This window comes from Zophobas morio, unplaced genomic scaffold, assembly GCF_036711695.1.
Source record: "Zophobas morio isolate AGI-343-1 ecotype UQ-CSIRO unplaced genomic scaffold, CSIRO_AGI_Zmor_V1 ptg000031l, whole genome shotgun sequence".
NCBI lineage: Eukaryota > Metazoa > Arthropoda > Insecta > Coleoptera > Tenebrionidae > Zophobas > Zophobas morio.
In genome coordinates, this window is record NW_026972136.1 from 12,154,255 (window position 1) to 12,168,156 (window position 13,902).

The window sequence follows — 13,902 nt, forward strand, 5'->3', positions numbered from 1 at the left end:
AAATTGCAAAAAAATTCAGGGACGTGGATATCGACATGCTGATTCCGAAAATATACCGTGTTGAAGGTCACGGAGCAACATTTTCGAAAGAATCGGTACGAAATGCGAATTTTTCGAAATTTTTAAAAATTGCGATATTTCAGTGGACGATTTTGGAAAAACAGTTTAAGTTATCGAAGAAATAAAACCAGAAGTGACTTCTGCGGCCCAATCTACAAGAAAATATGTTTAGTTAAATTTCGAAAATAGTCGAGAATGGATCGAAATTTGCATACGGGATACTTAATACGAATACATAATGGAATATTTCATTTTTGAAAAAGTCATCTAAAAATTCTGAAAAAATTCAGGAATATAGATCCGGACGTGTTGATTCCAAAAAGATGGCGTGTCTATGGTCACGGAGTATTTTTTTTTCGAATGTATCCATTATCCATCGTTGCTTGAGAATACTTTATTTCTGTTTAAAAAAAGTAAGGTTTATTTCTTGAGGTTTGTTTTCAGCAGTGTATGAAGTTGTTACTCAATTCTCTTTCAGATTTTTGGGACATTCGCTGATCCTAACAAATCGCTAATCCGAACACACCTTTTTGCCAATTAATTAGGATTATCGAGGTTCTACTGTATATTTGCTTATCCCCTCCAAAAATTGATGACGTCAGCTCACAATTTTGCTGAATAAATCCTATCTAAAATGTCCAACATATGATGAATCTATGCTTGCGGTTTATCATTGCATTCATATTTTTTGGATTTGCTTATACAGATTGACCCAAAAAACGCATCAGTCAATTTATTTTAACAAATAAATCAAAAGTTGCAAAACTAAATACTTTGAAATCTTGCAGACGTTTTAGCTTTTAACGTTATTGTAAGCCTGGTGAATTGTTAATCAAAATATATCTGTTGATTCCCCCCAAAAAATTGATGACGTTATCTCAAAATTTTGCCGAATAAATTTTACCAAAAATATGTAAAATATTTTCTATTTGTGGTTTATCATTGCATTCATATTTTTTAGATTTGCTTAAACAGGTAGCTCAAAAAAATTAATGAATGGGTCAATTTATTTTATTGGCTAAATCAGGAACGGCTCACTCCATTTTACACTAAATAAAATAAGTCAAATGGAGAAAGGAGGTGGGCGGGGACCTCCTTTCTCCATTTCACTGACTTATTTTATTTAGTGTAAAATGGAGTGAGCCGTTCCTGATTTAGTCAATAAAATAAATTGACCCAATAAATTTAGCTTTTTTCTAGTTTTATGAGCAAGCAGTAGTAAACTTAACCCACCCACACCTTCTTCTTTCCACTGAGTACTCTTAATAGTGTTCTGTCCGATCTTAGCAAGTTTTATCCCTGCCCACCCACCTTTTTTTTTTCTTTGGTGATATGTCATTTACCAAGATCAATCTTATCTTAGTAAGTATTATGCCCGCCCACCCGCCCTCTCTTTTCTTAGAAGGTATGTTATTTGCCAAAATCAGTCTTATCCTATCTAGTAACTGCTAAGATAAAACTGATTTTGGCAAATGACATACTTTATAAGAAAAGAGAGGGTGGGCGGGTGGGGATAGCACCTGCTTAGGTAAGACTGATTTTGGCAAATGATTTTTTTCTATTTTTTGTATCAGTAGAAACAAACATGTTGATAATTTCTGGAAATAGTTTTTTATTCTGCTTAGAAAATTTCAAAAAAATCTGGGTGTTCCATTAAAAAAAAATTAGGCGACCATGTCTGTCGAACCGAGAGCGATAAAACGAAAAATATTATAATCAAGTTGCCATGTTTAAAGTAAAGTAAATTTCAGAAAAAACTTTTCAAATAACAAAGTTCCGGAACTTTATACTAACCCTGTATATACTAGATACGCCCAAATAGCGAATAAAATTAGAATTTTATAGATTCTGATCGTGTGCTCAAGTAGTTGAAAATAGAAATTTGAGGAAATAATGAGTAAATGAGTTAGCATTCTCATTATTTACTTAGTCACTACTATATGCATTAATGTCAAAATCGATAAGATCATCCACTATAAGCATAAAAATAAAGAACAACACAAATTACACACAGAATTTAAAAAGTTACGTTCCTGATCACCTGATTGCCAACGAAAGTGACGTATTACTTGAACTTAACTCGAACTTGATAATTAACTATCCATTGTACAACGAGGCCTTAGCAAGTTCTAGCCCCGCCCACCCACCCTTTTATTTTCTTAGAGGGTATGTCATTACCAAAACCAATCTTATCTTAGTAAGTATTAGCCCCGCCCACCCGCCCTCTATTTTCTTAGAGAATATGTCGTTTCCCACAATCAGTCTTATCTTAACAAGTACTAGCCCCTCCCATCCACCTTTTATTTTCTTCGGTGGACCTAAATTGATGACCAGCTCTGCAGAGGTCGTTATTAGGGATTAGTACCTTACACCGCGGGGGTCGCGGTCTGGTGGATTAGGTACCTAATTGGAAAGAGTACCCACATAAGCTGCAGACACTATCTGATGGTATTATTTATGACTGTCTGACTTACTATTTAATTAATTTTTCAAGAATTAAAATAGGAAAAACTAGATAATAGTGGACAACGGTAATGCCAATTTGTGCATTTTAAAAATTATTATCAGTAGAAATTGAAGGATGGTCAGGTGGTCATGAGTATAAATCTCCTGCCGTGGGATGTATGTACGCAGTCAGTTCTCAATTTATCTGTACCTTCGCAGGTAAAAGATGTACGAAAAGGATTAAAAGATTACTGGGTCTCAATTTATGTATATTTGACTTTTATAATCCCTCAATTTTTCGATTTTTCAATTAATCGATGTTTTCATTTTCCCATTTCTTGTCTTTCGAGGGTTTCAATATTCCTGTTCTTCAATTCTTTAATTTTTCGATTTTTTAGGTTTTTGATTTTTCATTTTTTAGTTTTTTTAAGATTTCTATTTTTCGACTTCAGTTTTTTGATTTTTCGATTTTTCAGTTTTTAGATATTTCAGTTGTAGGATTTTTCAATATTTCAATTCTTCGGCTTTTCTATTTTTGACTTCTGGGTTTTTCGATGTGTCTACCTTTTTACTTTTTCGATTTTTCAATTTTTGGATTTTTAAATTTTAGATTTTTCAATCTTTTGATATATTAATTTTTCAATATTTCTTAATCTTCGATTTTTCAAGTTTTTGTTTCCCAATTTTTCAACATTTTAATTTTGGGAGTTTTTCAATTTCTGAGTTTTCCAGTTTTTTGATTTTTTGATGCATCCATTTTTCGACTTCTCGGTATTAGATGTTTCGTTTTTCGATTTTTCAGTTTATTTTTCGTTTTCTCGATGTATGGAAATTTTGAGTTTTCGATTGTTGAATATCCTGAGTTTTCGATTTTTTTAATTTCTAAATTTTAGATTTTTAAATTTTTTTGATTTTTAAAATTTTTTATTTTTCGAGTCTTCAGTTTTTCAATTTTCCGATTTCTTAAATTTTACACTCATCGATTTTTCAAATTTTGTGATTTCTGATGTTTCGATATCCCAATTTTTAAATTTTTTAACGAATTTTCGATTTCTCGAGTTTTTCAGTTTTTCGATATTTTTTCTATTTAGTTTTTTCGACTTTTTGATGCCTCGATTTCTCGACTTCTCGGTTTTAGATCTTTCGTTTTTCGATTTTTCGATTCTTTTTATTTGCAAATCTCGTTTAATTGTTCGATTTTGGGCTATTTTAATCTCTCGGTTTTTCGATTTTTGACTTTCGGTTTTCGATTTTTCATTTTTTTTTTTCATTTTTCGAGTTATCAATGTTTCAATTTTTCGATTGTGTATTAAATTTTTCGATGTTTCCAGTTTCCTGTTTTTTCGATTTATCGATTGTTTTATTTTAAAATTTTCAGTTTATCAATTATTAATTTTTGAATTTTTTATGTTTCGATCTCTCGAGGCAATTTTCCCAATTCTCAATTTTTTCGACTTTCCAAATATTTGATGTTTTTTCGAGGATTCAGTTCAGTTTAGGGATCCCGTTTTTTTCGATTTTTTTGCTTTTCAGTATTTCGATTTCTTAAATTTTTGTGATATTTTGATGTTTCGAATTCCCGATTTTTAAATTTGTAACGAATTTTCGATTTCTCGGTTTTTCGATTTTTAAGTTTTTCCGACTTTTCGATTTCCAATTTTTAAATTATAGATTCTTCAATTTTTTGATGCTTCGGTAGTTCAATTTTTTGACTTCTAGGTTTTGGTTTTTTCATTTTTTTTGGTTTTTAAAATTTTTCAGTTTTTCGATTTTTCAATTCGATTTCCGGATTTGTCGAGATTTCCATGTTTCAAATTCCGTGGTTTTTATTATTTTTCAATTTTTCGACTTCATCACTTCGATTTCTCGTTCTTAAGCTCCGCTTTATTGACTCACGAGGAATAAAAAAAAATCATCACAATTGCGATAGGGTGGGTGGGCGGGGCTTATATTTTGCCTTTTTTTCGTAATATACATAGCCATCTTTTCACAACAAGAAACTTAAAACATCGTTAAAATAGTACATTTTTGGAAAGAGATATGGATTTCTCAATAATGGGGCGGAGCCTAATTGCAAATCGATACTTCCTTATACAAATTTTCCCTTTTAAACATGTTTTAAATTTCATGTTATGAAAAGAAGTTCACACATCTTAAAACAAAAAGACAAAATGTAAGTCCGCCCACCCACCCTATCTCGATTGTGATGATTTTTTCATTCGTTGTCAGATCAACGGGCGGGGCTTAATGGCAAAATCCATATTTGTCTACAAGAATTTACCATTTTGAACGTGTCTTAAGTTTGTAAGGATAAAAAAATCATCACAATTGGGATAGGGTGGGTGGGTGGGGCTTATATTTTGCCTTTTTTTCGTAATATACATGGCCATCTTTTCACAACAAGAAACTTAAAACATCGTTAAAATAGTACATTTTTGGAAAGACATGGATTTCTCAATAATGGGACGGAGCCTAATTGCAAATCGATACTTCCTTATACAAATTTTCCCTTTTAAACATGTTTTAAATTTCATGTTGTGAAAAGAAGTTCACACATCTTAAAACAAAAAGACAAAATATAAGCCCACCCACCCACCCTATCTCAATTGTGATGATTTTTTTTTCTCACCGTGAACCAAGGGGGCGAAGATTAACTGCAAAATACTTGTTTCTTTACATGAAATTAAAAACATGGGGTTGAGTATCGTGTTCTTCAAAGAATACTATGTATATTAAGATAAAAAGGCAAAATATAAACCCCGCCCACCCACCCCATGTCAGTTGGGATGATTGTTTTAATACTTAGAAGCTAAAGCACGTTTAAATTGGTAAATTTTTGTAAGGGAGAATGGATTTTGCAATTAGGCTCCGCCCCTCGGTCTGCCAACGAATGAAAACCTCATTATTTAGGTCAGGTCAGGTATAGGTGAAGTTTAATTGTTGGTCTTATTTTTGCTTAATATACATAGAATTCTTTGATTTACACAAAAACATGTCTTACGTAGTAATTTTTCAGAGAAATAAGGATTTTGCAGTTAAGCTCCGCCTTGTTGGCTCATGACGAATAAAAAAAATCATCACAATTGAGATGGGGCGGGTGGGTGGGGCTTATATTTGCCTTTTTTCTTTATTAACATACATAGCCATTTTTTCACAACAAGGAACTTAAAACATGGTTAAAATGGTACATTTTTGCGCGGAAATATGGATTTTGTAATTATGGAACGGAGCCTAATTGCAAAATCGGTTTTCCTTATACAAATTTTCTATTTTTTACATGTTTAAAGTTTCATGGTGTGAAAAGAAGTCTACACATATTAAAACAAAAAGGAAAAATATATTTATATATACCCAAGAAAATCGGTATACATACCGATTTTCTTGGGTGAATTATATATTCTTTTTTAAAGTGAGAATGGGAACTAATAGAAAGTAGACTGTTAAAAAAAGCGTTAATCGTAATTTTTTTGTTATACTACTTATTTGCTACATTTATTTCTTATTCTGAAGAAAAAATGAGAGAACGGGTGGGTGGGCGGGGCTAAGTTTAACTTTTTCCTACAGAATCTTTTATAAGAAAGCAATAGCCCCGCCCACCCGCCCTCTATTTTCTTATGGGGTATGTAATTTGCCACAAGCAGTCTTATTTTAGCAAGTACTACACTGCACCAATCCAAGTTCATATACATCTCTTTGCAAAAATGTTGATGAGGTCATCACAAAATTGTGTAAAGTAAAAAATCAGCTCGAAAATGCTGGATGTGTTTAGAATTCTTGTTTTGTTTTGCATTCTATCATTGTATCCGTTTTTGAACTAATTATTAAATTAATAAATTAAGTTTCACTAGGCATAGAATTTGGTAAATGTATTCATGCTAATTCGATACGTCGAACTTCCCAGTAATGAATATTTTAAATTATTCCGCTTGGGTTGCAGTGATTAATAGAATATCTGACCGTCTCTACCTGCATTGATTAAATACATATAGATAGACCCATGCTATTGTTTGGAGCGAACAGGCCAACGGCCGGCGAACAAGAGATGGCGCACCAACAGTCGGCCGTCAAACGCCGGCGAAAAGCTTGGACACCAATCGCGCGCGTAGATAACCCAAATCACAGCAACAATACTTTTAATGAAGCTACCACTCAACAGAGGGCGACGAAAACAATGTGTAAAAATCTCTCAGTAACCATTTATATAATTTGCAACGTTGCCAGATGAGCCTAGCACAACTTTGCCGTTATTTCTAGTCGATTAGATTTTATTTCGTTTAAAAGTTTCTGGTGAATAAATGGAATTATTATAATGAATAAACAATACAAACAAATTATTACTTGTTATTTTAAATACTTGTTAGTGTTGATGAAAACATAAATGGTAATTAAAGTTATTCTAAATACGGTCCGGTCCGGCAGCTCAAATTTTACAGTACGAGTGATATGTTTCAGGACGAGTAGGTAGCCGAGTCTTTAATTTCGAAACGAGTACTGCGAAAAGAGTTACCGGACGTATGTTGTTATCTATTTTATTTCATACTGTCAACATACTTTTTTATTCGATAAAATTATTATTATTTTGAGAAAAAATCCAAATCGAGTCACTTTTTCTGACATCGTTAGCAACCGCTCTTTGGTAAATGTTTTAATTTGTTTATTCGTGCAAATCAGCATCATATGTTTAAACTCATAGTACTTATAACACTTTACAGGACTTATTGTTTTGTATAATCCGACTCGATGGACGAATGTTTTGTGCAATCCGTCTCGAAGGACCAATGTTTGTGCAACTCGGCTCGTCCTACCAGTATTTTTTGTAATCTGGTTGATACGACAAAGTGATACCGAATTGTACTTTGATATTGCTCCAATGACTTTTGTTTTATTGCGTGCGAGATAATAGACAGCGTTCGGTTTCGATGTTTAATACAGGACGGTTACAGAAATACTAAATTTACATTTGTATTTACAATAACAGGTAAAGCAAAAGAGACCCAAAAGGGTCAGTGGCCGCTTCCGGAAATGGAACACTTGTCCTTTTTGGCTCAATTTTATCGGACTTGTCCGTTTTTTTGATTTTACCGGAATAGTTCGATCCAGTAAAACGTCAAACTTGACATAGTATAAAGTAAAATAAATAAATTTTATTCAATTTTGACATGTAAACAAACGTTTATTTTGCCGTCAGTAGGCCACTAAAGCTTTGGTTTATCCGGTAGCACCATAAAATTTTTAAACCGCTAGCGAAATAAAATTTTTATTTTGCTGTTTTAAAACCATGGTTACCATTTCTGTAATTTCTCCAATGTCTTGCTGCTCTTTCCATCTAAGGAACTTTTGATACACTTTCTGATTTGCTCTTTTTTGGGAGCAAGTTTTGCCGTTGGAATCTTGCATGATTTTGCAATTTTTCGATAATTTTAGTTTGTTTAAAATAAACAAACACCGTCGCCAGAGTCACATACTACACACACACACCTGATATTGTAACCTAAATTCTACGCATATAAAACTCTTATTTGGTCGCTGTCAATTCTGACGTTTCTCGAATGTGAACTTTGAATCACCAATTTTTTCACAATTTGGGACTTGGGGTTGTCAAAATTGAATAAAAGTTTGTATTACACTCGCGGTTAAAATGAATGTGTAACTCGTGGTCTTAAGGCGCTCGCGGCATACGCCGCTCTCACCTTAAACTGGCCGCTCATTAAACATTCACTTTAACCGCTTATATAATAAATAACTATTATGATGTAAATACAATTAAGTATATCGATAATTCACTACTGAAAATTTATTGAAATATAATTTGTGTTAAAAAAGATTTTTGTGGTTTTATGGTTTATTAACATAATTTACTTATTTGAAATTAAATATTTTTAATACATAGCACAAGTTCTTGATATTCTTTATTTTTATTCCAAGTAATAATTGTGTTTCCTTTAGTTTTAATCAAGAAAATTTTTCGGTTATTATCTAACATACTTTTGTACATTAAGAAACTCCATTCCACGTCACAGGACGTTACAGGACAATATTTAAATAAATAAAGAAGTCGTTTTATGTGTTTTAAAATTCACTCTGATTTCCGGACTTTAGACTTTTTGGTGTTTCACTTCGGCACAAGAACTAGTCGTATCTCAAAGAAAACAAACAGTGGAATATAGCGTATTGTACCAATATTTCATAGTAAAAATGTCTAAATTTTTTTATGAAGAGACAGACTGTTCTAGGAAACTTTACTAAATCTTTTCATTTACGAGCTTTTGAAAGACCGCCGGTCTCACTGATACTTCTTACTTGGCTCCTACGAATGAAGCGAAAAATGCACAGATTGAAAATATAGTAAATGGGGTAGTATGTATGCGTGATATGTCGTTAGACATTAAGTATTTTGCAAATAAAATTTATTTCATTGAAAACAGAAACAATAAAAAACATATCTGTACAAGTTTGGAATCGATATGGCCAGTTGTTTAGAATATGCAAATATGCTTTTGTTCGTATTTACAATTATTACGAAACAGGTTATCAAATAATCTATTTTCACATGGCGAGACTTTCAAGCGGCCGAAGAATTAAAAACCATAAATTTTCATTGAAGAAACAAACTCCTCCAAGAAAATTACCAAATCTTTTAGTTCCATTGATACCTACCTACCGAAAACGTTGCCAGATGAGCCTAACACAAATTTGCGGATATTTCTCGTCAACCAGATATTATTTCATTTAGAAGTTTCTGGTAAATAAATGGGATTATTGTAATGAACACATAAAACAAATAAATTGTGATTATTATTTGTTGTTTTAATCCATTAGACGCTTATAGGCTTATAAGCATACTTTTCTTGAAAAATCGGTATTAAATTCAGTGAAACATCTTTGTGCCTTAATTCCTATTGGTAAACTGGGATTTTGAATAGAGGTCGCAGGAAAATTTTGTATGGTTTTATGGTTTATTTACATAATTTTCTTATTTACAATGAATGTTTTTGATATATAATACAAGTTCTTGATATTATTTATTTTAATTACATTTAATAAACCATAAAACCACAAAAATCTTTTTTTAACACAAATTATATTTCAATAAATTTTCAGTAGCGAATTATCGATACACTTAATTGTATTTACATCATAAAATTTATTTATTTTACTTCATACTATGTCAAGTTTGACGTTTTACTGGATCGAACTATTCCGGTAAAATCAAAAAAACGGACAAGTCCGATAAAATTGAGCCAAAAACACGGAGGTAGAAGAGACACTCTTCTACCTCCGTGGCCAAAAAGGACAAGTTTTCCATTTCCGGAAGCGGCCACTGACCCTTTTGGGTCTCTTTTGCTTTACCTGTTATTGTAAATACAAATGTAAATTTAGTACTTCTGTAACCGTCCTGTATTAAACATCGAAACCGAACGCTGTCTATTATCTCGCACGCAAGAAAACAAAGGTCCTTGGAGCAATATCAAAGTGCAATTCGGTATCACATTGTCGTATCAACCAGATTACAAAAAATACTGGTAGGACGAGCCGAGTTGCACAAACATTGGTCCTTCGAGACGGATTGCACAAAACATTCGTCCATCGAGTCGGATTATACAAAACAATAAGTCCTGTAAAGTGTTATAAGTACTATGTGTTTAAACATATGATGCTGATTTGCACGAATAAACAAATTAAAACATTTACCAAAGAGCGTTTGCTAACGATGTCAGAAAAAGTGACTCGATTTGGATTTTTTCTCAAAATAATAATAATTTTATCGAATAAAAAAGAATGTTGACAGTATGAAATAAAATAGATAACAACATACGTCCGGTAACTCTTTTCGCAGTACTCGTTTCGAAATTAAAGACTCGGCTACCTACTCGTCCTGAAACATATCACTCGTACTGTAAAATTTGAGCTACCGGACCGGACCGTATTTAGAATAACTTTAATTACCATTTATGTTTTCATCAACACTAACAAGTATTTAAAATAACAAGTAATAATTTGTTTGTATTGTTTATTCATTATAATAATTCCATTTATTCACCAGAAACTTTTAAACGAAATAAAATCTAATCGACTAGAAATAACGGCAAAGTTGTGCTAGGCTCATCTGGCAACGTTGCAAATTATATAAATGGTTACTAAGAGATTTTTACACATTGTTTTCGTCGCCCTCTGTCGAGTGGTAGCTTTATTAAATGTATTGTTGCTGTGATTTGGGTTATCTACGCGCGCGATTGGTGTCCAAGCTTTTCGCCGGCGTTTGACGGCCGACTGTTGGTGCGCCATCTCTTGTTCGCCGGCCGTTGGCCTGTTCGCTCCAAACAATAGCATGGGTCTATCTATATGTATTTAATCAATGCTACCTGCAAGCTTGGGTTTTACGAGCATTTATTGATTTAAACTACCTCTGCACCATGGATTAACTTTCGAAGGAAATTTTACCTGGGTTTATCTTAAACCGGCACTGAAATACACTTTAATCCCAGTAATTGGTAGTAAGGTAGCAAACAAAAGTAATACAAAATTTTGTGCACAACTGGTTTGCCACGTAACCAAAAACCTACTCTAAAGATTTTTCCAGAACGATGGCGCAAGTACACAGATTTAGAGTGAGAATATGTCTACAAATAGCATGTATTAGTTTACAATTATGTATTTCGTTTGAATACAAAGTTATGACTAAATTCCAGGTTAAATTTGGACATGATAAATGAGAGATAAAAACCTTATTAGGAGTTGTAGATAAGTCACTGCACGTGCAAGCTCCAGGCAATGTTGACACAAATAAACGTTGCTGGAAGAAAGGAAATTGGGACTTACTGCTTAGCGCTGGTGGAGGACACTCATTTTGACATCGCGTACACACTCGCAGCTAACTGGTTTTTTCGTTTCGCTGATTATCCGGCTCTAACGGACCAAAATGTGGCGTCACGCTATGCTTCAAACGACCGTAAATAAAAGATAGATTTTGTTTAACACTTATTTTAACAATGTGTAATACATTTCAAGTATGTTATGATAATGAGGGTCGCGCCTGTACGGCCGTCGCGTTCGGTACTCTTTCGAATAATGTACTGTTTGGGTCTGGACTGGGTGAAATCGCCTTCGGGGCATTGAGTGGTGGGGTGGGGTGGGGTGCGTACCCCATGGCAATGGTCGAGGGAACAATAACAGGAGGAAAGGTCTCACAAAATTAAAATCATAAGTTATCCAGTTTTTTGTATTCAAAATTATTTGTTTATTTTGACTAAAAGTCCAGTCGTATTGTTCAAACATTTGAATTAGAAGATGTAACAGTTCGAGTTGTGTTATGTAATGCATTCGCACTGTGGTTTTCCCGAGAAATGTGTCTGATTGCCAAGTACGATTGGATCTAAAGTGATGCCGAGTTGTAAATCCCCATTTTATTGGTAAAAATTTGTCATCTGTGAGCTTACAGAATAAAACACAAGTTAATACGCCGTCTTTGTATTCAACAGCGTTACATACCTGTATCATTATTGAATTAATTGCATTCATTAAAAAAAATCCTGGGATATTAAGCAAAAATTATAATACCTTTTCTAGCAAAATGACTTCAAGAACACCATTTTTCTCACCATACTTTGGGGTATTATTAAAATTATTGCGGTGTCTTGTAAACTAGATCACAATAGAAAGCAATGTATATTGACAGCATACTCATATGCTCTAATAGCTTTGTAATAAACACCGTGTTTAAAGAGTGGTCGTTTTATTGTAAGAATCTTTATTTTTAGCGAGTCTGTTAAAATTTTCCTTGACAAAAATTGCGAAATTATAAATGTATAGTGATGCCAAAGGTAGAATTCCCAATGTCTAGGATCAAGGTTGCAACTGTCGGTATTTTCTTTAGTTAATATTAATCTATTTTTAGATTTCTGAAGTAGGAAAATTTAGTAGTGGAATATATTATGTCTACATTTTATACATGATTAAATTATAAAACATGTGGGTAGATTAACCACACGAATGTGCGCATTTATTTTACACATATAGGAAATTTTCAATAGGTTACTTAGCAAACTTTTGAGGTACGTCATCAAAACTGTGATGGGGATGGATACAAAAATAGTTCATGTCTGCAAAAAACGAATTTATTACATAATTATTTTCTCGATAGCCTCAAAAGGTTCAATTCTGATAAAACCAGTAATGTTACGATTGATGCCATGATTAATGTTTATTACACGCGTCAAAATTAATACATTTGACACCACAGTTAGACGAGCCCAGTTTCGTAGATAAATTATAAAACTTATTTCAGCGAATTTTATTTTTTTGTTATGATAGATAACCCATTTCAAGTGAGATCCTCGTAACAAAATTTATAAATAACGTCATCGAGTTTTTAATAGAAACCAATACATTAGTGTCAACAGGTACACACCATCTTTTCTCTTGAAAATTGATCTTATCTGGAATGACGATATAACACCTGATCTTTAGAAGTAGTAACAAAAAATAGTTCTTATTGATTTGAATCCACAACGATTATAAATGAATTTAAGAAAAAAACGCATGTTATAATTTTTACGATTGGTAGAAACAGTTGATTGACATGTGACTTATATTCAATGAAATTACAGTGTTTTGTCTAGTTCTTACAATCACTTCCTTTTAAAACGCATACGAATAACGGGTTATAAATTCCACCGTTTCCTGCATTTATCTGTTAACATTAAATATTATTCGCGTTGCTCATCGACTATTTTTATATTGCATTGATCGTTACCACTGCGTGATGAGTTGATAATTATTGAGTAATCAGAAGTGATTATTTAAAATTTAATCAAATTTATTACGTCGTTAATTCTTGTTTTAGGTCGGAGGCCACACGCGTCTCATGCTGCTTAACCCAAGCACAATCTGCAAACCCCTAAACTATAGAGAGCTCGACTTTTACCAGAACATTCAGGACCAAGATATCAAAATGTTTGTACCGAAATATAAAGGTAAGCTGAGTAGAATAAGAGACAAAAACAAAAATCCAAAAACACAAAAAACTTAGTGGGAAAGACTCTAAAAAGTGGACTATGAAATAAATGTTGATTAGTTAAGACTCTGAAGGCCAGATTCTGATTCCGGAACAGTTCGGCTCCAATGTGATAAGATTGTAAGTATTGACTAATCGGAGCCAACGTTCCTGAATTTTCGAATTATCTGGATCACATAGTTTATACTATAGGCTAGTGATTGTATTGTAAATGTACAAAATGATGAGACGAATAAATTTTTTGAAATCTGACAACTATACTGGATTTGTGGTGCATGCTTTGACTTACTGTTTGAAACATGATCACCTAACTTCATTCATGTTTTTTTTTTTATTTATGCATTAGTGTGATGTACTACGCTTGATATGTTATTTTTAACTTT

General features: G+C 32.8%; 1 protein-coding gene across 3 annotated transcripts in view; it reads left to right on the forward strand.

Moving 5' to 3' along the window:
- LOC135139439 (inositol hexakisphosphate kinase 2) overlaps positions 1-13,902 on the forward strand; it is a 78,893-nt gene that overhangs the window by 47,306 nt on the left and 17,685 nt on the right. For all 3 annotated transcript variants that reach the window (XM_064069675.1, XM_064069676.1, XM_064069674.1), the window contains exon 3: positions 13,349-13,478. In XM_064069675.1, coding sequence (XP_063925745.1) covers positions 13,349-13,478 — 130 coding nt within the window. The remainder of the gene's footprint in view (positions 1-13,348; positions 13,479-13,902) is intronic.